Source organism: Aethalodelphis obliquidens, unplaced genomic scaffold (genome assembly GCF_003676395.1).
Source record: "Aethalodelphis obliquidens isolate GAN/ISIS:26980383/991018 unplaced genomic scaffold, ASM367639v1 scaffold13, whole genome shotgun sequence".
Taxonomy (NCBI): Eukaryota; Metazoa; Chordata; class Mammalia; order Artiodactyla; family Delphinidae; genus Aethalodelphis; species Aethalodelphis obliquidens.
In genome coordinates this window covers 2440652-2463579 of record NW_020837957.1, presented here as the reverse complement: position 1 = coordinate 2463579, position 22928 = coordinate 2440652, and the positions used below count along the sequence as shown (strand labels likewise).

Genomic DNA, 22928 nt, shown 5'->3' with positions numbered 1-22928 from the left:
TTTTCAGATCAGAACAGTGGCATGATATATTCAAAGTGCTGAAAGAAAAAAAAAAAAACCTGCCAACCAAGAATACTCTATCTGGCAAAGTTGTCTTTCAGAATTGAAGGAGTGATGCAGAGTTTTCTAGACAAGCAAAAACTAAAGGAATTCATCACCATGAAACCAGCCTTACAAAAAATGTTAAAGGGACTTCTTTAAGCTGAAATGAAGTGTACCATTTAGTAACAGGAAAACATATGAAAGTATAAATCTCATTGGTAACGGTAAATATATGGTAAATTCAGAGTAATGTTGTAAAGACAGTGAAGTAGTCATTTACAAAGCTAGCGTGAAGGTTAAAAAACAGAAGTTGTAAAAGTAACTACAAATGATTTGTAATGGACACATAAGAGAAAGAGATGTAAACTGTGACATCAAAAACAAAACATGAGTGACGTCAGCATTGTGCTGGAGTGAGACATTCCCTTTGTCTCTCCCCTTCAGTCTATAACCTGTAAAACATACACAACTCAAAAACGTTACCTCTGCCCAGTACACCAGGATGCTGGAGGACTCCACACATCTATGCATCTAACGGTGGGTGGACTGGAACACAAAGAGGAGGTGAAACTAGGGGAACCTGCCATCCTGCCTTCCCCCAGCCACAGCAGCTGAGCCTGCAGGCCCAGGGAACCCAGTAGCAGCAGGGGAGGCAGCATATGAGACTCCAGCCTCCCAGCCACAGTGGTGTTCACAGCCCCAGGTAACCTGGCGGCAGTGGCAATGGGGGGCTGTGTCCTGTCCCTTCAGCCACAGAGGCACCCACAACTCCAGCAGCCAGCCCCCCACCCCTTCCCACAGCGGTGGCACCTGGAAACCCAATAACCCCTGACATGGTAGAGGTGCCTGTGACCCCAGTTCTCCACTCACCTCCCCTGAAGTAGCAGAGCCTGCAACTCAGGTCTGGGACATGGCAGAAATGTTCACCATCCCACTGCCTCAGGAGGTGACATTAGCAGCAGCAAGGCACCAAGACCCTAGAGGCACAAGCAGTGACAAGGAGGGCACTGGGCGAGCGACACCTCTGACAGACAAAGTGCTGACTCTCACATATAACCGGAAGCAGCTCAGGTAAGAAAACGAAAAACTTGTGCTATAGTGCCACCTACTGGAAAACAAAGGAGAGCCCTCTAATTTCTAAACTGTTGAATCATTAAAATCAAGCAAAAAAAAAAAAAAAGTTTTACCGAAAGAAGAAAGGTGTTCATTACTTCAAATGCTCCAGCAGAGGAACAACTCATCAGGCACCGTGAAAACCCACAGTAACACTGTATTCAAAAAAGAAAATGACAATTCTCTATAAACCAAGCAAAGTCATGGAATACTGTGATCTAACTGATAAAGAATTCAAAATAGCTCTCATGAAGAAATTCAAGAAACTTCAATGAGCTCAAGAATAAATTAAGGAACAGAAGGAATACTTTACTAAAGAGACAAAACCTAAAAAAGAACCAAACAAATTCTGGAGCTGAAGAACTCAATAAACGAGATGAAAAATGCATTAGAAAGCATTGGAAATACAGCAGACCTTATGGAAGAGAGAATCAGCAAGCTTAAAGATACAAATCTAGAAATGATACAGGTAGAAGAAAAAAGAATTAAGATCTAGAGAAAAATGAGGACATCTATTAAGAGTATCCAACTCTTTCAGGAAGGGCCACATTAGGATAATGGGTATCCAAGAAGAAGAGAGGGAGAAGGCTGCAGAGAGTTTATTTAAATAAATAATAGGTGAGCACTTCCCAAACCTGGGGAAGGAACTGGATATACAAGTCATGTAGCTAAGAGAACACCTGATTACCTCAATGCAAAAAAGACCTTCCCTAAGTCACATTATATTAAAACTGTCAAAAGTCAATGAAAAGTAATTTTAAAGGCAGCCAAGGAAAAAGATGGTAACGCACAAAGGAACCCCCATTAGGATACCAGCAAATTTCTTGGCAGAAACTCTACAGGCCAAGAGGAGAGTGGACATTCTCAAAATACTAAAAGATAAAAACTGTCAGCTGAGAATACTCTATCCAGCAAAGTTATCATTCAGATACGGAGAAGTAAAGGCTTTCCCAGATAAACAAAAGCTGAGGGAGTTCATCAACAATGGACCTGCCTTACAAGAAATGCTGAAAGGAGCTCTTCTGCCGGAAACAAAAAGGCAAAAGTACACAAAACTTTGAGTAGGGTGATAGACAGAATCAGAAAATTGCAACTCTATATCAGAATAGGTTTTAAAATACTTTATTATAGCATAAAGGTTAAAGGGGGGAAAAGCAGTAAAAAATAACTAACTACTTCAATGTGTTAAACTCACAACATAAAGTGGGATAATTTGAGACAACAAAAACATAAAAGGGGAAGAGAAAAAGGACGAAACCTGTATGGGCAAGTGAAGATAAGATGCTATCAGCATGAGATCAGACTGTTTTTCCTATGAGACGATTTATACAAACCTTATGGTAACCACAAAACAAATCTAGAGCAGAGACAAGAAACATAAAAAGGATGAAACTGAGAAAAACATAGAAAACCACTACACCAAAAGAGCAGACAGAAACACACAGACACTTCTCCAAAGACATACAGATGGTCATCAGGTGCATGAAAAGATGTTCAACATCACTAATTACTAGGGAAATGCAAATCAAAACCACAATGAGATATCACCTCACTCCTGTTAGAATGGCTATTATCAAAAAGGCAAGAAACAACAAGTGTTGGCAAGGATATGGATAACAGGGAACCCTCACACACTGTTGGTGGGAATATAAATTGGTGTAGCCACTATGAATAACACTATGGAGAGTCCTCAAAAAATTAAAAATAGAACTACCTTTTGATCCAGCGATACCACTTCTGGGTATTTATCCAAAGGAAACAAAAAAATTGACTTGAAGAGATATCTGTCTGTGAACCAATACATGGAAGTAATCTAAATGTTCATAGACGGATGAATGGATAAAGATAACGTGGAACGAACACACACACACACACACCCCACAGGAATATTATTCAGCCACAGAAAAGGAAATCTTGCCATTCGTGACAGTGTATGGACCTTGAGGGCATTTTGCTAAGTGAAGTAAGTCAGAGAAAGACAAATACTGTATGCCCTCACTTACCTATGAAATCTAAAAGCCAAACACACAAAAAAACAAAACAGAGCAAACCTAACTCATGGATACAGGGGATAGACTGGTGGTTGCCAGAGGTGCAGGGGTGGGGGATTGGCAAGATATGGGTGATAGTGGTCAAATGGTACAAACTTCCAGTTACAAAATAAGTAAGACCTGGGAATGTAATGTATAGCACAGCGACTATAATTCTCTATTGCATATTTGAAAGTTGCTAAGAGATGAAACCTTAAAAATTCTCATCATGAGAAAAAAATTGTAACTGCAGTGATGGATGTTAACTAGACTTACTGTGGTGATTATTTCACAAAATATACACATGTCAAATCATCATGTTGTCACGTGAAACTAATACATTATATGTCAATAGAGTTCAACAAGAAAAAGAAATTCTACCCTAGATAAGGGCTGCCTGCAACAAAATTGCATGCTTACCTACTTAGCTGGAGCCTCTCCCCTCTGAGTCCTCTCTCCCCACTATCATGCCACTGCATTATTCTCTTCAGCTGCCTTCTCCATTTTAGTCCCTTTGTTGGTCTGGTGGTCTTACTGTGTTTTGGACCACAGCCCCTTCGCTTCAGGTATAATGAACTTTTTTTTCTCATTAGCTTTCTTCCTCTAATAAATGATCAGTCCATTAAGTTAGTTTAATTTTGAAAAACTACCTGTTTTATATAACCCAATTCATTTTTCAAATACAAGAGGGAGAGAAACGACCTCATTCTGAGATCTGGAAATCTCACACTCTCAACGCTCTTCCCTGATTCTTCCTGCTATGTAGTAATCCATGTTTCATGTCTTAGTATAAAGCAAAACAACCACCTGAGTTTTCCTCTCTTTCTATACCATACTTATTCTCAGAAGCCAGTTAGGAAATTTATTAGATACTTTCATTCAAAGGATTTCCTAGTTGTGCTATACTGTTCACAGAAAGAACCAACTGGGATGCATGAGATCGACAAAAAACTTCACCAAGAAGCATGGGAAACTGTAAGTAAGAAAAGGAGGGACTTCCCTGGTGGCACAGTGGTTAAGAATCCACCTGCCAATGCCGGGAACACGGGTTCGAGCCCTGGTCCGGGAAGATCCCACATGTGCGGAGCAACTAAGCCCATTCACCACAACTACTGAGCCTGCACTCTAGAGCCCACAAGCCACAGCTACTGAGCCCGCATGCCACAACCACTGAAGCCTGCGCACTTGGAGCCCGTGCTCCGCAACAAAGAGAAGCCACCGCAAAGAGAAGCCCGCACACTGCAGTGAAGAGTAGCCCTCGCTCGCCGCAGCCCGGGAGCAGCAATGAAGACCCAACGCAAACAAAAATAAATAAATAAAATTAATTAATTAATTAAAAAGAAAAGGAAATGAAAATCATTATAGCCCACATGATACTGGGAGAAAGAAAATTCTTCTAATACACTCTATCAAAGATATCTTTTAGTGCAAGGACTGTTGGATTAAATGGGAAGTGATGATAGTTGATTAAGATTTTTGTTGTTGTTGATTAAGATTTTTGAAACAAAGTTCAGTGTTCTGGGAGAAATAAATTGGTATCAAAGAAACATCAAAAAGGAGAAAATAAAACCACAGAAGTGGGAAAGGTATAAAGCAAGCAAGTACTTTTCCTTCTATTTAATATTTGCAGGATATAAATATCTATTCTTTCATAGACTAACTATTGAGGGCACTGGGCTCTGCTATGGGGTTACCTAGATGAATGAAACTTGGACTGTGCCCTCCGAGTTCTCACATCCTAGGAGGGGAAGTAAGAAAAGCACAAAATAGCATTCTAAAGGAGAATGCCACCATATAAAAGAGAAATAGAGGTGAAGTGCTAAAGCTTTTTCAGAGAAGGGAAAATGGGAGTGGAGGGTTTGAGAGATATAGGAAAAGGTTTCATAGATGACATGGCACCTGAGTTAAGATTTGGAGGTGAGATCAGATATGGACAGGAGGAGACATGGAATGACCCTTTTAGGAGAAAGTAAATGCCTGACAAAGGCAGATGACAGGAAATCATGGGCCTGTGATGGGACACCGTGGCTGGTCCATGGAGAGAATAGTGGCAAATGGGGTTGGAAAGGCAAGCTGGCCTCAATCGTGGAGGGGCTGGAATGCCAGGCTAATGCCTGGTTAATTATAAACAGGGAATGATATGTTTGATCTTGGAATTTGTAGATTAGTAAGCAGCTTCATAAAAATATGTGGCAACAAAGGAGACAGGCATTGGAAGGTCTCTCCAGGAGGCCACTGAACTTGTCCATGCTGTTAGATATATGTATGTGGGCAAACACACAGATTATATATATGTAATTCAAAATTTTGGTTAAAATTTATGAGGAATTTACAGATGAGAAAGAACAAAGTGGTATACTTTGAAAATCTGAAAAGAACAATTTCAACGGGCACTTATGCTTTGAAGAGAATAAAGAAAGGAAAGACACTGAGAGAAGCTATAATACCCTAGTTTTGCATGCCTAGTATTCAGGTAGAAATCAGATCAACGAAATAGCCAAACCATAGTACGTTTGGAGAGGTAAGAATTGATAACATGCAATTTGATGATGTCCTACACTGAATCATTGACCTGTGCCGTAGGCAGGGAAGGAATTATCACCTCCACTGAAGAGATGAGAAAACAAAAGCTCAGAAAACTTACGTGACTTGGCTAAAATCACAGGCTATGCAATAATAGGGCTCTGAATGCAACCCAATTTTTCTCACTTTAGTATTCTTGTCATTATTCTAATCTGCCTTTTCTTTTTAATTTTTTAAAATAAATTTATTTATTTTATTTTTGGCTGCATTGAGTCTTCTTTGCTTCACGCGGACTTTCTCTAGTGTGGTGAGCGGGGGCTACTCTTCGTTGCGGTGCACAGGCTTCTCATTGAGGTGGCTCCTCTTGTTGCGGAGCATGGGCTCTAGATGCACGGGCTTCAGTAGTTGTGGCTCGTGGGCTCAGTAGTTGTGGCTCGCGGGCTCTAGAGCGCAGGCTTAGTAGTTATGGCGCACGGGCTTAGCTGCTCCGCAGCATGTGGGATCTTCCCGAACCAGGGCTCGAACACGTGTCCCCTGCATTGGTAGGCAGATTCTTAACCACTGCACCACCAGGGAAGCCCTGCCTTATTTTTCAAAATCCAAAATTTGCACATATTGACTATGAAACCCATTCTGTAACTATGCACCTGCTATTTTATTTTTGGATTAAAAAAGAAATCCCATTTTCTTCCTTTTATTAAAGCACATCTTTTTATCTTCATGTAAATGTAGACTAGCTTTTATTTCCATGTGATGGCCAAAGTTTAATACTTACAATGTATCTTAAGCTCAATTTTTAAGCTCAGGAAGGGTGAGCTGTGACAGGGTGAGAGAGAGTCATGGATATATACACACTAACAAACGTAAGGTAGATAGCTAGTGGGAAGCAGCCGCATGGCACAGGGATAACGGCTCGGTGCTTTGTGACCGCCTGGAGGAGTGGGATAGGGAGGGTGGGAGGGAGGGAGACGCAAGAGGGAAGAGATATGGGAACATATGTATATGTATAACTTATTCACTTTGTTGTAAAGCAGAAACTAACACACCATTGTAAAGCAATTATACCCCAATAAAGATGTTAATAAATAAATAAATAAATAAAATGCATATTAATTCTGCTATGAAAGCCAAAAAAAAAAAATTTTTAAGCTCACTTCAATAACTGAATTGAAGGCTTATTTTAAAAGTGCTCATAAGAATTTGAGAAAATGGAATCTTGAATATTCCTCAGGGAGATTCCTTTGGGATATGTTAATGTTGATTGTGAATTTGATTAGGCTCATCTACTACCAGTGCTAATTAAAGATATTCCTTCACCATTAATGCTCTTCTAAAAGAAATGTCACCACTTGGCATGTAACTTCCTAAATACGAAATCAAATTGGTTTTCAGAAAATTCTGCCTCTATATAGGACTCCTCAGTGTCACCTTCACCTTTAGCCCCACTTTATCTTTCCTAAGTCTTGTCTCGAGTGGAGTTAGATGGGATGGAAAACCGGAAATGACCAACTGCACTAGTTCATCTAAAATCTGAATCAAACCCCTAATATCCCTTCTTATAGTTTCAAATCTAGCTTTTAGACTTCATACCTAAAGAAATAAGAATTAATTTGACTATCTTTTCTGCATTAAACACAGTTCATTTCTAAAATTTTATTTAAAGAATACAATTTTTCTTTTATTCCCCAGTTGTTAAAAAATGTTTTAAAACCAACATGCTTCATTTTGTGACATTAATAATAAAACAATAAAATGTCTTTCTTTTATATATATGCATAGATATTTTCAATTTTCATGTTAATTTTTGCCTCTCAGCTACTTGCCTTTCTTCATATGAGTAATTTTAAGTCTTAACTTTCAATTTAAAGACTGATCCTCCAAAAGGTACTGTACTACATTTTAAAAAAGTAAAATTTGATCATCACCTACCCGGTTTGAGTATATCAAGTTGTACAAATTATATATCTTAGATTTAAGTATGTTTAATAATCATTTTTAAAAAATCAACACACATTAAAATCCTTTGAAACATGAAACATGTCAGAATAGCAATTCAAAACTCTCTTCAGATTTTTTCATACTGTACACTATTCTTTTGTAGATTTTTTCAAACACTTAAAAGACTGATTTGAAAAGACTGATTTGGTTTCTAAACAAAGATTTTAAAGTAATGATGGTAACTTTAAATACATTTCCACAATTTGCTTTCCTTAATTCTAGTTTTCAGCAAAAATCATTGTTTAATGTACTTCCCAAGTTACTGTCTAGAGCTAATATAATCTGTGGTTCCACAGTTACTGGTTGAAGTAGTTTGGGTTTTAAAAAATATTTCCTATAGCTAATGCTTGTCACAAGATTCTGATCTATCACAGACCACACAAAACTCTTTTGGGCAAGTCTCTCTGCATTATTTGCCCACTAGGTGGCAGCATCAGGCGCTATATGAAAGCACAAAGCATTGCCAGGCCTTTTTGTTCATTTTTTTGTTTCCTCTTCCCTCATCATACCATCTCATCATACATTTTGTGGTTGATTCCCTGGAACAGGTAGTCAGCTTCCCGGCAGGAAAGATCCCTGTAACCAAGGGCAACAGAAGAGTACAACACGCAAGTAGACAGTGCCATCCCTAATGCAGGGCATGCCAGCTACCCATTAACGGCAAGTGTCAAATGAAAACCCAAAACCACGACTTAAAAAGATATGAAATAGCTAAAATAGTTCTCACATTATTCTTTATGTTATTAGAACTAATGTCTATGTCAAACAAAAGTTACTTAAGAGAAATTTTACCTATTTTACCTACATTACTAATAGGAGGAATGTCTTGTTTTTCATAGATTATAGTTAGATTTAGGTGTTTAATAAATATTTAATAAATTGCTCAAAGGCTTCTCCCTTAAGGTGGGCTTCTTCCAACTGTATGACCTATTTAGATGACCTATTTAGATGCTTCTTCCAACCATATGACCTATTTAGATGTACCTATTTATCTCCACCTCAGAACCTGACTTTTCAAACTCCACTTGTACTTTCAAACTAACAGGATTATACATGCTGTTATCACTGTGAAGAGTGTGCACAACAAAATTTTAAACAGCTACATCTATTTCTGATTTAACTTTTCTCAACAACAGTTCAAACATTTGAGAGATGCAGTTGTTGAGAAAATAAATAACTGCAGCTCAATGGCAATTCTCACTAATTATTATAATCAACCAGGGAAACGGGAGGAGTAGCCCATTTGAAACTGGCTTCTAACTAGAACCAGATCTGGGAACTCCCCTGGCAGTTCAGTGGTTAGGGCTCTGTGCTTCCACTGCAGGGGGCATGAGTTCCATCCCTGGTCAGGAAACTAAGATCCCACAGCTGCGCAGTGCAGCTAATAAAAAAAATTTTTTTTTAAAGAACTAGATCTGGAATAATTGATTTAACTCGCTTGTATATCATTAGATAATTTTAAGATCTCTAAAACAACGACTGGAAATGCTATCCTCTATTTAGTACAGTTAAGGCTTATGTTTTAAAATTAGAGTTCAGTATTTGTTGATGTTCATAGGGTTGTGCAACCATCACCACGATCTAATTCCAGAGTATTTTTTATGACTCCAGAAGACACCCCCAACTCCCACCTCTCCTGGCCCCCACGGTAACCAGTATCTGTTTACTTTCTCTGAGGATTTGCCTATTCTGACTATTTCATAGAAAGGGCATCATATGTGGCCTTTTGTATCTGGCTCATTTCATGCAGCATAATGCTTTCAAGGCTCATCCATGCTGTGACAAAGATAAGTACTCCATTCCTTTTATGGATGAGTAATACTCCATTGTACGGATATACCACACTTTGTTTATTCATTCACCAACTGATGGACATTTGGGTTGTCTCTCTTTGGGGCTGTTATAAATACGCTGTTATGAAGATTCATGTACAGTACTGGTTTATATGTAGACATATGTGTCCGTTCTCTAAGGTTCATGCCCTAGGTCATATGGTAACTGTGCTTAACATTTTGAGGAACTGCCAAAGTGTTTTCCAAAGCAGCTGCACCATTTCACACTCCCCTCACCCCTAGCAATGTAGGAGGGTACTAATTTCTCTCCATCCTCCTCAACACTTGTTATGTTATGGTTCACTTTTCTTCATTCTTTGTATTCTTCAGACTGGATAATCTCGATTGACCTATCTTCCAAATCTGTTGGTTATTTCTTCTGCCTGTTCAAATCTGCTCCTCTGCCCTAGTGAATTTTTCATTTCAATTATTATACTTTTCAAATCCAGAATTTCTATTTGGTCCTTTTTTGTAAGTCCCGTTGCCATATTGATATTTTCTATTTGGTGAGACACTGTTCTCACACTTCCTTTTAGTTCTTTAGATGTGGTCTTCTTCCATTCTTTGAACATATTTACAATAGGTGATTTAAACCTTTGTCTAATAAGTCCAATGTTTGGGTTTCCTTAGAAACAGTTTCTACTGGTTGCTTTTCCCACTGTTTATGAGCCATACTTTCTTATTTCTTTGCATGTCTCATGATTTTTTGTTGAAAAATGATATATAATGTGGCAACTCTGGAAATCCGTTTGTACTCCCCCTTCAAAATTTGTTATTGCTGGTTGTTTAGTGACTTTTCTGAAGTAATTATGTAAAGGGTGTATCCTTTGTTGTGAGTGGTAACCGAAGACTACTCCATTACCTCAGTGGTCACCTAATGATTCACTTAACACCTGAAACCAATAAGTCTCCGAGACTTTGCCATGTGTGTGTTGGGCCAAGCCTTCAACACCACTCAGCCAGGCAGCTGACAACTCTGCCTTAGCCTTCGCTTCTGCAAGTGACAGCTTAGGGCCTTCTTGGGTTCTTCCCAAGCACGTGCACAATCCTACATGTGTGCATGGCCTTGTAAGATTCCCAGGACATGTCAGAGATTTTCAAAGGCCCTGGGGATATCTAATACCCCAACGTTTCCTTTAACGCTTTTTGGTTAGCCTATTTTTTTTTTGCCCCAAATATCATCTAGCACCTCAGGCAGCCATAAAGTTAAAAAATTTCCTCTAAATGTTTTCAACAAACTCCCCTGAGGGCAAGCTCTGAGTCAGGTCAAATGAAAATAGCCTTGCAAGTGGGGTCCTTCCTGGGAACCAGCAGAGCGGTCAAATAATAGTTCTCTGGGAAAGAGGCTTTGTGGAGCTCCAACCCTTTCTTGCCCACTCTGGTGAATACCAGCTCCCTGGTTTTTTACTATGATTGTGGGCTGTTGGAAAGAGACAGGAAAACAGGAATTGGATTGGCTAAAAGACCATAAAGCTAGCTGTTTTTACCAATATTCAGACATTTTTCTTGACTAAATACTCCCCTGGTTGCTTCATGCCTTTAGCTAATATCCAGAGTTCTGTAAAAGTTTATTCTGATCATTCCTGCCTGCATTATTGATGCCTTTATGGAGGAGACACTGTTTGAAGGTTCTTATTATGCCATTTTGGTTGATGTTATCTATGGCTTGGATTTTCCATGCAGGCCTCTGATACATTGCAAATTGCATTTAGAGTGGGAGGCAAGAGTCAGGGTTCATGTTTTCCAATACGGATCATCAGGTGTTCCAACAATATTTGTATTTTTTACCTATTGGACTGTTTTAAAATTTGTGTCCAAAATCAATTTACCATTTAAGTATGGGTCTATTTTATTCTACTGATCCATTTGCCTATCATTATGCCAACACCACACTGTCTTGATAACTATGACTTTATAATAAATCTTGAAGTCATGTAGAAGTCCTCCAATTTTGTTCTTCTATGTAAAGATTGTTTTGGGTAGAGCAATTCCGCTGCATTTCAATATAAATTTTAAAAATCAGCTTTTCAATTTCTATTTTAGAAAAAGGCTGCTGAGAAACTGGTTGAGATTGCACTGAATCTATAGATCAATTTGAGGAGAAGAACTGACATCATACCAATACTAAGTCTTCCAATTCATGAGCATGGTATAGCACTCCATTCACAGGCATCTTCTTTAATTTCTCTCAGCATTGTTTTATAGTTATCATTGTAGAGTTTTTACAAATCTTCTCTTAAGTTATTACTATGTATTTCATGTTTGGTGCTACTATAAATGGAAATTTTTTTTCAACTTTATTTTCCAACTGTTGCTGCTAGTACGTAGAAATACATTTCATTTTTGTGTATTGCCCTTCTATCTTGTGACCTTGCAAAGTTTACTTATTATATTTAGTGGTTGCTTTTTAGATTCTTAAGGACTTTTCATGTAAACAGGCATGTCATATGCAAAGAGAGACACTTTTACTTTTACTTTCCTATTTCATACCTTTTTTTAAACCTTGTTTCATTGACTAAAACCTCCAAGTTTCTGTTGTTGAATAGAAGTGGTAGAAGTGTACATTCTTGCCTGTTCTGACAATCTCTTTGTTTTAATTGGAGGATGTAGTCAATTTTCACTTAACTATCATTATCATTCAATCAAGGATTACTACTTATCTATTTGCTTTCTATTCATCCTAATTAGTGTTTTTCCTTTCTGACATTTTTTTTTTGGTTTAATCAAATGTTCTTAGAATTCCATTGTCATTAAACTGTTGACATTTTAGCTATAATTTCTGAATTTTTTAATGGTTGCTCTATGGATTACAATATACATTCCATAACTTATCACAGTCTACTCAAGAGTTAATATTTTTCTACTTCAAGTAAAATGTAATTACCCCACAAACAATTTCATTCACCTCATACTGTCCTTTGTACTACTGTTGTCAAATGTGTTATATCTACACACATTACAAGCCGCACCATGCAATGTTACAATTTTGTTTTTAATTAACTTTAATAAATAAATTAAGAAGAGAGAAAATATATAGTCTTTTTAATTTACCCACATAGTTACCAGTTGTTTAATCACAATTATACTCAGTGAGGGGCAACCTAGTGGGTGGAGGACAAGGATGCTGCTAACATCCTACAATGTAGAGTACAGCCCCACTGAAACCAAGAATTATCCAGCCCAGAATGTCAACAGTGCCAAAGTTGAGAAACTGGCTTGAGATAAGAGGCATTATTTTTATCTGATGGCTTTCAAGATAATTTCTTTATAACTTTGGTTTTCAGCATATTAACTGGTGTGCCAACATAATATTTTGTTTTTACTTATCCTGCTTTGCAGGGGAGTTCTCTGACTCTGTTAAATCTGTCAGGTTTTTAAAGCAAACATGGGGAATGTTTTATCATTATTTTTTCAATATTTTATGCCCAATTATCTTTCTCCTCTCCTTCTGGGACTCAATTACACTTATTTTAGACTGCTTTATATTGTCCCGTAGGTCCCTGAGGATCTGTTTATTGGTTTTCAACCTCTTTCTCTCTGTTCTTCAGACTGAATTATTTCTTTTGACTTGTCTTTACATTAATTGAACCTTTTTTCCTGCTTTCTCCAAACTTCTACTAAGTCCATCCAGTGTATTTTTTTTTGGTGGATACTGTACTTTTTAGTTCTAGAGTTTCTTTTTTAAGTTTGTATTTCTTCCTGAAATTTCCCATCTGTTCATTTTTACTTTATTTCCTTTAAGTCCTGTTTATAATAGTTGTTTATAAAAGTTGTTTTAAGTCTTTGTCTACTAATACCAACATCTGGTTCATCTTGGGGTCAGTTTCTATTAATTGCTTATCCCCTTAATTGTGGGTCACATTTTCTTGTTTTTTCAACTTTCTAGTTATTTTTGTTTACTGAACATTGTGGATGATATATTCATAGATGCTACGGATTGTATAACCTTCCTCTGAAGGCTGTTGATCTTTGCTGAGAAGGAGTCAACTTTTATGAACTCAAACTCCAAACTACCTCCTCTGTGCTGGAAAGGAACTGAATCTCTTCATGGTTCTTTAGCCTTCCATCTGTTGTTTGCCACCAGGTCCCCTGGAGTCCCCTCACACAAAGTTCAAAAGTCAGTCAAGTGTATTTGGGCTGAGTTTACACAGAGATTTTTCTGAGATTTCCCCCTTATTTTCCAGCCTTGCTAACAGTCCTGAACTCTGTCCTCTGACTCCATCAGCTGGTAAGACTGCATCTTTCTGCATAGGCTGGCAGTGGGGTGGGATTGTGTTAGGCAAAAAGCCACAGAAACATAAATCTCATCCAATGCAGTTTCCCTCTTTTAAGGACTGGCTCCCCTTCAGTTTCTGCCTGCTTCTGGTCATTCTTCAGGGTCTTCAAATGTTTTTGTTTCATATTTGATACAATTTTAATAACCGTTATCTGCAGGAGGGATAATCTGATACAAGTAGCTTCACCAATACTAGAATGCCAATTAGGATTATTTTTTTTTGCCGTACGCGGGCCTCTCACTGCTGTGGCCTCTCCCATTGCGGAGCACAGGCTCCGGACGCGCAGGCTCAGCGGCCATGGCTCATGGACCCAGCCGCTCCGCGGCATGCGGGATCCTCTCAGACCGGGGCACGAACCCGTGTCCCCTGCATCGGCAGGCGGACTCTCAACCACTGCGCCACCAGGGAAGCCCGCCAATTAGGATTTTTAAATGTGATAGTTTTATTAGAAATAAAGAGTATTATATCATCTATATTTTGACATAGCCATCTCTCCTAATCCTCATGCACAGTTGCTAGTACAAAGCAAACAACCAGTTTCTATAAGACACTACTTTCATGCCTGAAGAAATTTCTCCATGGTATAATGAAAAGAATGTGGATTTTGGAATCACAGAAATCCTTTACTAACTGCATAAACTTGAAAGTTTATTTACCCCTTAGGCTTTTCCACTTGTCTTATGGAAGTGGTCATTTAGATATCACAAGATTGCTAAAAAGATCAAATGTTTATATTATAAAGCATACAGTAAATGTTGAAAACAAACCTTGGTTTCTTTTCCTTGGACCTTTTCCTGCATTCTAACAGTGGAAACAGAAGGAATTCCTAAAGTATGACCAACTTTTACTAGTTATTCAGTTGGTAACATTTAATTAAGTTTAGGTTATAAGGATGAAAGAACATAAGGAGAGAAAACAACATGAACAAGCATGAGGAAACAGCAGGGGATGTCCAAGGAGACACTGAATCAAGGGAGGATGCACACCTCCACAATTTCTCTGGTTAAGCAAGTGAAGAGGCAGGAGGAAGGCTGGCAATGCAAAGGCATCTTTATCACAGAATTTCTCCATGAGTAAATGGGAAAGGTCTTTCTATGGATATAAGTATATAATAAAACACAGTAATCTAACAAGCAAAACTGCTAGTGAGAAAAGCAACACAAATTTCAAAAATGAAAAAGTATAAAAATAACTTTTAAAGCTTAAATCACACATTTAAGTATTTTTAAAAATTTATTGTGCTTCCTCTTGTTTATGAAAGTAAATTTTGTTCCTTGTAAAAAAAACCCCAAAAAATTAGAATTGCACGACTATATTTTATAAATTTTTGAGATTAAAAATAGATTATGAAAATTTACCATGTGTTTACACATTGTTTTACATGATTTTTAATATCTGCATTATATTTCCTGATTAAAATATGACATAATTTGTTTATTCAGTCTTATAGATTGTTGGAAATTTAGGTTGTTTCTAATTTTCACAACTATAAATTATTCATAAATGATTTTACACATCTCTGATAACTTCTTTGCCTTTTGTCACCTGTAAATATAATCAGCATATAATTAATGTTCTCATCTAAGTCATTACTTAAAATGTTAACAAATAAGGGAACAATGATGGAGTTTTATGAAACACAGAAGAGAATGCCTTCCAAATTGCATCAATTCATGATTACTGTTCCTTAAATATAGGTATGTTGCTATCTAATTGCATCATCTTCCAATTCATATTTCTCCATCTTTTCCACAAGTAGGTAAGAGACTTCATTATATCCAGCTTTACCATTTCTACAGAATCCATTTGACCTGTGTTTCTAGTATCCCATCATAAAAGCATAATCAGGCATCAATTGTTCTAAGTGAATTTGCATAGGTTTTCTTTTCTAAGTTTATTAGAGACAGGTGAAGCCAACACAGCTGCTCTAAGAAAAGCAAAGTGGAGGTATTGCTCCCCCAGACAGGAAAGAGCTGAGAAGGTGACTGCTCTGAGAAATAAGAAAGAATCAGAATTGTTAATTGTAAGACTCTCATGATTACATAATCATATACTACTAACATGATATACACTCTTAGCTTAAGCCACTAAGAATAAGCTGAAGGAGAAAAGGCCAAAGCGAAATGGACATATTTAAGTAATGACAAAGTGTGTCTTTTGAATGTAATACTTTTTTTTTTTTTTTTTTTTTTGCGGTACGCGGGCCTCTCACTGTTGTGGCCTCTCCTGTTGCGGAGCACAGGCTCCGGACGCACAGGCTCAGCGGCCATGGCTCATGGGCCCAGCCGCTCCACGGCAGGTGGGATCCTCCCGGACCGGGGCATGAACCTGTGTCCCCTGCATCGGCAGGCGGACTCTCAACCACTGCGCCACCAGGGAAGCCCTGAATGTAATACTTTCAATGTTATTGATTGATTGTTTTAAGAGTTAGCATAATAGTGCTAGTTATGATCATGTCTCTACATACACAAGCGGTGGGGAAGAACAGAGGCATTTCCTTGGGCTTCTTAGTCAAGTCTACACTGGTGTAAACCAGATGTCAGCAGAGTTTTTCTGTAAAGAGCCAGAGAGTAAATATCTGATCCTGTGGGCCACACAGTACCTGTTGTAACTACTCAACTCTGCCGTTGTAGCACAACGCACCATAGACAACATGCAAATAAATGGATGTGGCTGTATCCCAGTAAAACTTTATTTACAAAACAGGTTGTGGGCTGGATTTGCTCTGTCATTTGCTCACCACTGGTGTAAACAAAGCAATGTAAATATCCAGGCAAAATCATACTTAGCAATCTTCTGAACATGTCCTAAAATTCCAAATGGCGAGCAAGAAATATTGTATAGATCAGTGCAATTTTAATTCCTTATATTACAAGAATCACATTTTCATATCCAGTGAACTCAGTATATAGTTGAAGCAATTTTTCTATATATCGTCAAAACCTGAGATTCATGTACCTGTGCATAATCACCAAAAGGTTGAGCGTAAGCAATGCACTTCTCCAACGTGTGTTGCGATTCATTTCCCTGAGAGATTGCATCCAGAATGTTGCTTGCAATTCCAGTCTTCTGTAGAGTGATTTTACTTGCAGGGGCTTAAGGCAAAATCAATACATATATTTCAGTTGGCTGGTTTTATTATAAATTACAGAGTACAAAACCCGTTAATTCAGCATATTCTCAAATAGAGCACAAATTTTAGTTTGCCAGTAAATATCTACATTTATTATTCCTGAGGGAAAAATACACAGTATGTGATATTGTCTCACTTATTTAAAACAATGAAAATGGAAGCCTGCCCTATGGGTAAATGATCTTGATGGAAACATTTAAAAAGTATATGCCTAATCTCTGAAATAAGGCATACGAAATGTAAATTAACCGTTCTTATTAATGCAATAGGTGTAACCATCAGTTTTTAGATCACATAAAAATACAGTAGGCATACCAGAAGCACATTAAATTTTTTTCTGGCTTTAAAAATTTTTTTAATGTTTAATTACAAATTAATTAATTAATTACAAATTAATGTTTTGGTTCAAGAGGATACTTCATAAAATACAAAGAATGTATACTAAAAACCTCTTTTCATTCAATTCTACTCTTTTTCCCAGACGTAACAGTTTAGAATTAATTTTCTCAGATTTACTTTATGCATTTACACATTCAAATACATGCATATAAGAATACATAGCTTTAAATAAACATAAATGGAATCATTCTATGCACACATTTGCTTCTTCCACTTAATCATTTGCTTTAGAGATCATTTCATATTAGTACACACAGCACTCCCTCAATTATATATTCCATTTTATGACAAACTATTTAACCATTCCCCTATTGATGACCATTAAGGCACTTTCCAATGTTTCACTATTGAAAACCAATGTTATAGTGAATATCTTAGTGCCTAGAGCACACCACATTTGTGATTTTCTCTTAAAACTATATTTGAATTAATAGTTTTAATTTACTAATTGAAGGCTTGAGGAGGGCCTCTAAAAGAGTAAATGAGAATTCCACTTCTGCCGATTATTAGTAACTAACATATTGGGGGGTATTTGGCAAATACTCCGGCTACATTAGATTCCATAGAGGTTTAAACTTCATATTTTAGAAATATGATTCTATATATATTGTAAAGAATTATAGTATTGTCAAATAATTCCTTAATCCAATTATTTTCAATCATGATTCCATAAAATTCAATAAATTGATTATATGCTTAATAACATATTATAAAAGATGTTTTCCTTAAATAAAATAGAATGCATTTTAAAAGCTTTAATTTAGTTATTCTTTCAATCTATGGACTAGGGTCATAACACGGGGTTTAACTGGTTAATACGCATTATTTGCTTCCATTAAGTTAAAAATTAAAGTAAAACTCATTATGAAAAGTATTCAGTAAAACTCCAAAATACTGGGCTTCCCTGGTGGCGCAGTGGTTAAGAATCCGCCTGCCAATGCAGGGGACACAGGTTGAAGCCCTGGTCCGGAAAGATCCTACATGCTGCAGAGCAACTAAGCCTGTGCGCCACAACTACTGACTCTAGAGCCCACGAGCCACAACTATTGAGCCAGCGAGCTACCTACAACTGTGGAAGCCCACGCGCCTGGAGCCCGTGCTCCGCAACAAGAGAAGCCACCGCAATGAGGAGCCCGTGCACCACAGCGAAGAGTAGCCCCCGCTTGCCGCAACTAGAGAAAGCCCCCCGCGCAGCAACGGAAGACCCGATGCAGCCAAAAATAAATAAATTAAATAAATTAAAAAACAATAATTTTTAAAACTCCAAGATACTAATACTGAGCTCTTACTTACATGATAAGCACACACTGGGCAACACACTTGCTAAGTTCAAGTATGGATTTTTACTGAGCCGAATTTCTTTCGGTGGTTCTCCCAAGAGTGAAGTCTGATTCTTAGAGGCAGCCTATTTATCAAAAACAAGAGAGTGGGTGCTTAATAAGAGGTACAAGAAAATAAAAATGCAGGAAGAGTAGAGAAATACTTGTTCTTCAATAAATCTGGTCTAGTATGATAAAAATTTGTGAAACCTAATGTTTGAAGCTATAAATCTGTGAAATATTTCTGGATACTGATTAAAATGATCACATTTCACCTGCTACTATTTTTCCAATTAGTTTTAAAAAGCTTTTCTAGAACCACAGAACTTTAGATCTGAAAGAGAACTAAAGGCCATCTTGTACAACCTTCTCATTTGAACCAGGAGAGAATTCATGTTCACAAGAAGAAACAAATCCCATACCTTATTTTCAGAAATACTATCATCAACGTTTACTTATTAAAATATTTACTTAATATTTGGCCACAGCCATATGACAAAGGCAAAGTTTATTTATCTCTGGTATTAAAAATAATACCAAATAAAATAAATGGATTTACTAAAATCCAATTCAACATTTAGATGATAACCCTAGAAATTCATATTTATTGAAAATATATGATATCAGTATATATATATACTTAAAATAAACTTATTTATTTATTTATTTATTGCCGCATTGGGTCTTCGTTGCTGCACGCAGGCTTTCTCTAGTTGTGGCATGTGGGATCTTCCCGGACCAGGGCTCGAACCCATGTCTCCTGCACTGGCAGGCGGATTCCTTAAGAATCTACCAGGGAAGTCCTGATATCAGTATATTTTTATATAACTAGGTGTAAGGGTTCTAGTATTTCTTTACCAGAAAAATGAGACAAAACCATGGGCTGATTCTTCAGTATATTTCATATTATTCTGTCAGAATTTTTACTTTTCACTCTAGGATGGTAAAGATTTTAAAATAAGACACAATTCAGGTTGGTTAATGCTAGTAGCTATGTTTTCTTTTAAATTAATTTTTATTTTGTTCCCTGAACAGAATGAAGAAAGCATAATCTCAAGAGCTTCTTTCTATATTTGAGAGCCAAAGCTCCTTACATTTGTTCCTTATCTGGCCAATATTATTGTATTTAGACAGAGGAAGCTGTTTCGTACATCTTCATAAGCCACCCCAAAAGTCCACATTTGCTTGTGATATGTAAATCACAGATGAAGAGGTATTCATTCATTCATATGTGTATACTGAATACTTACTATGCTCTAGGCATTGTGGTAAGCATTGGTAATACTAAAATGGGTAAGACGGGCACTATCCTTAAGAAATTCAGTCTAGTAGATAAGATAGTTCAAGAGAAGTCTAAGATGGAACCATAAGGTTACAAATGGGAGCTAAAACCATAAGATATATGCCAAAGGAAAGCATATAGCATGAGAAAGGACAGAACCCTAGAGAAAATCCAGTGATTGAGTAAAGGAAAGGTAGCCAGCAAAGAAGTTTCTGATTTTGTTTCTAAAGTACTCAAACTGCTAAAGTAATCAGATTATATCCATAGCAGGGATTCTCAGCTCTAGCTATGCATGAGAATCACTTTAAAAACTCAATAAATAAATAAATAAATAAATACAGAGTCTCTCAACAAAGAAAAGTCATGGACCAAATGGCTTCACTGGAGAATTCTACCAAGTTCTACAAGAAATTAACATCAACCCTTCTCAAACTCTTCCACAAAATTGAAGAGAGAACACCTCCTAACTCATTCTATGAGACCAGTATTACACTGGTACCAAAGCCAGAAAGACACTACAAGAAAACTACAAAACAATATCCCTTATGAATATTGATGCAAAAATCATCAACAAAATACTAGTAAACCAAATTTGGCACATTATTAAAAGGATTATACACCATAACCAAGTGGGATTTCTTCCTAGAACGCAAGAATGATTCAACATACAAAAATCATTCAGTGTAATATACCCCACTAACAGATTGAAGGAAGAAATGCATGATCATCTCAATTAATGCAAAAAAAGCATTTGACAAAATTCAACACACTTTCATGATTAAAATTAAACACTTTCAACAAACAACTAATAGAAGGAAACTACCCTAACATAACAAAAAGCCAACATTATACTCAATGGTGATCTTGTTCTAAGATCAAGAAAAAGCAAATATACCTGCTTTCACAACGTCTGTTCGATATAGCATTGGAAGTTCTAGCCAGAGCAATTAGGCAGGAAAAAGAAAACTAAAAAGCTTTCAAACTGAAAAGGAGGAAGTAACATTAGTTCTCTTTGCAGGTGACATGAAAATCCTAAAGTTTACATACACACACACGCACAAAACATTAGAACTAATAAAAGAATTTAGCAAAGTCGCAGGACATAAAATCAACATGCAAAAATCAGTTGTGTTTCTATACACTAATAATGAACAATCCAAAAGGAAAATTTTTTAAATTTCCACTTACAATAGCATCAAAAAGAATAAAGTAATTAGGAATTAACTGAACCAAGGAGGAGAAATACTTGTACACTTAAACCTACAAAACATTGCTGAAAGAAACTAAAGACATAAATAAATGAAAAGACATCCCATGTTCATGTATTGGAAGATTTAATATTGTTTAAATGTCAATACTAACCAAAGTGATCTACAAATTCAATATAATCTCTATCAAAATTCTAACTTTTTTGGGCAGAAATAGAAAACTCCACCCTAAAATTGATATGAAATATCAAGGAACCCCAAACAGTCAAAACAATACTGAAAAAGATGAACAATAATGGAAGGCTCATACTTTCCAATTTTCAAGCTTACTACACAGCTACAGTAGTCTCAACAGTATGGTACTGGCATAAAGACAAACATAAAGACCAACAGAATAGGATAGAGAGCCCAGAAACAAATTACTGCATATATAGTTAAATAATTTTCAATAAGTGTCAAAACTATACAATGGGGATAGGCAGTCTTTTCAACAAAAAAATGATGGGAATTCTGGATAGCCACATAAAAGAATGAAGTGGATCCTTACCTAACACCACATACAAAAATGAACTCAAAATGGATCAAAGTCTTAGTTGTAAGAGCTAAAACTATAAAAGTCTTAAAAGAAAAGCTTAGGTGAAAAGATTCATAACACTGGATTTGGTGATCATTTCTTGGAGATGACATCAAAAACAGAAGCAAAAAAAAAAAAGAAGATCATAGGTAGGGCCACAAAACAAGTCTTAACAAATTTAAGAGTACTGAAATCATATCAAGGATTGTTCTGACTATAATGGTATGAAACCAGGAATCAATACTAAGAGGAAAATTGGAAAATTCACAGATATGTAGAAATTAAATAACACACTCTCGAACAACAAAGAAGTCAAAGAAGAAATCAAAAGAGACATCAGAAAGCATCTTGAGACAAATGAAAATGGAAACACAACATACCAAAACTTATGGGCTGCAGAAAAAGCATCTTAAAAGGGAAGTTTATAGCAATAAATGTCTACGTGAAGAAAAAAGAAAGACCTCAAAGAAACAATTTAACTTTACACCTCAAGTTACTAGCAAAAGAAGAACAAACCAAGCCCAAAATTAGCAGAAGAAAGGAAATAATAAAGATTAGAGCAGGGCTTCCCTGGTGGCGCAGTGGTTGAGAGTCCGCCTGCCAATGCAGGGGACACGGGTTCGTGCCCCGGTCCGGGAGGATCCCACATGCCGCGGAGCGGCTGGGCCCGTGAGCCATGGCCGCTGAGCCTGCGCGTCCAGAGCCTGTGCTCCGCAACAGGAGAGGCCACAACAGTGAGAGGCCCACGTACTACAAAAAAAAAAAAAAAAATCCTTAACAGAATACTAGCAACCCTAAATGAAATACTGGCAACCTGAACTTGACAACACATTAAAAGGATTGTACTCTGTGATCAGGTGGGATTTATCCCTGGGATGCAAGGATGGCTCAACACAGGCCAATCAATAAATGTGATACACCACATTAACAGAATAAAGGATAAAACCATATGACTGTCTCAATAGATGTAAAAAACACCTTGGACAAAATTCAACATCATTTCATGATCAAAACTCTCAACAAACTGGGCATAGAGGAAATCTATATACCTCAACATAATAAAAGCCATATATAAAGGACATGCCCACAGCTAACATCATAGCTTTTCCTCTAAGATCAGGAAAAGGACAAGGATGCCCACTCTCACCACTTTTATTAAACATAGTATTGGAAGTCCTAGCCAGAGCAATTTGGCAAG

At 37.0% G+C, this 22928-nt stretch overlaps 1 protein-coding gene across 7 annotated transcripts in view; it reads right to left on the bottom strand.

Moving 5' to 3' along the window:
- Positions 1-22928, bottom strand: part of RAVER2 (ribonucleoprotein, PTB binding 2) — a 101015-nt gene that overhangs the window by 14305 nt on the left and 63782 nt on the right. For 5 of the 7 annotated variants that reach the window (XM_027113985.1, XM_027113984.1, XM_027113986.1 and 2 more), the window contains exons 10-11: positions 18641-18752; positions 16774-16910 (exon numbers count right to left, since the gene is read on the bottom strand). In XM_027113985.1, the coding sequence (XP_026969786.1) occupies positions 16774-16910; positions 18641-18752 (249 nt within the window). Of the gene's footprint in view, positions 1-16145; positions 16911-18640; positions 18753-22928 lie in introns of those variants that run through there. The other 2 variants (XM_027113988.1, XM_027113987.1) reach the window with 2 other exon arrangements.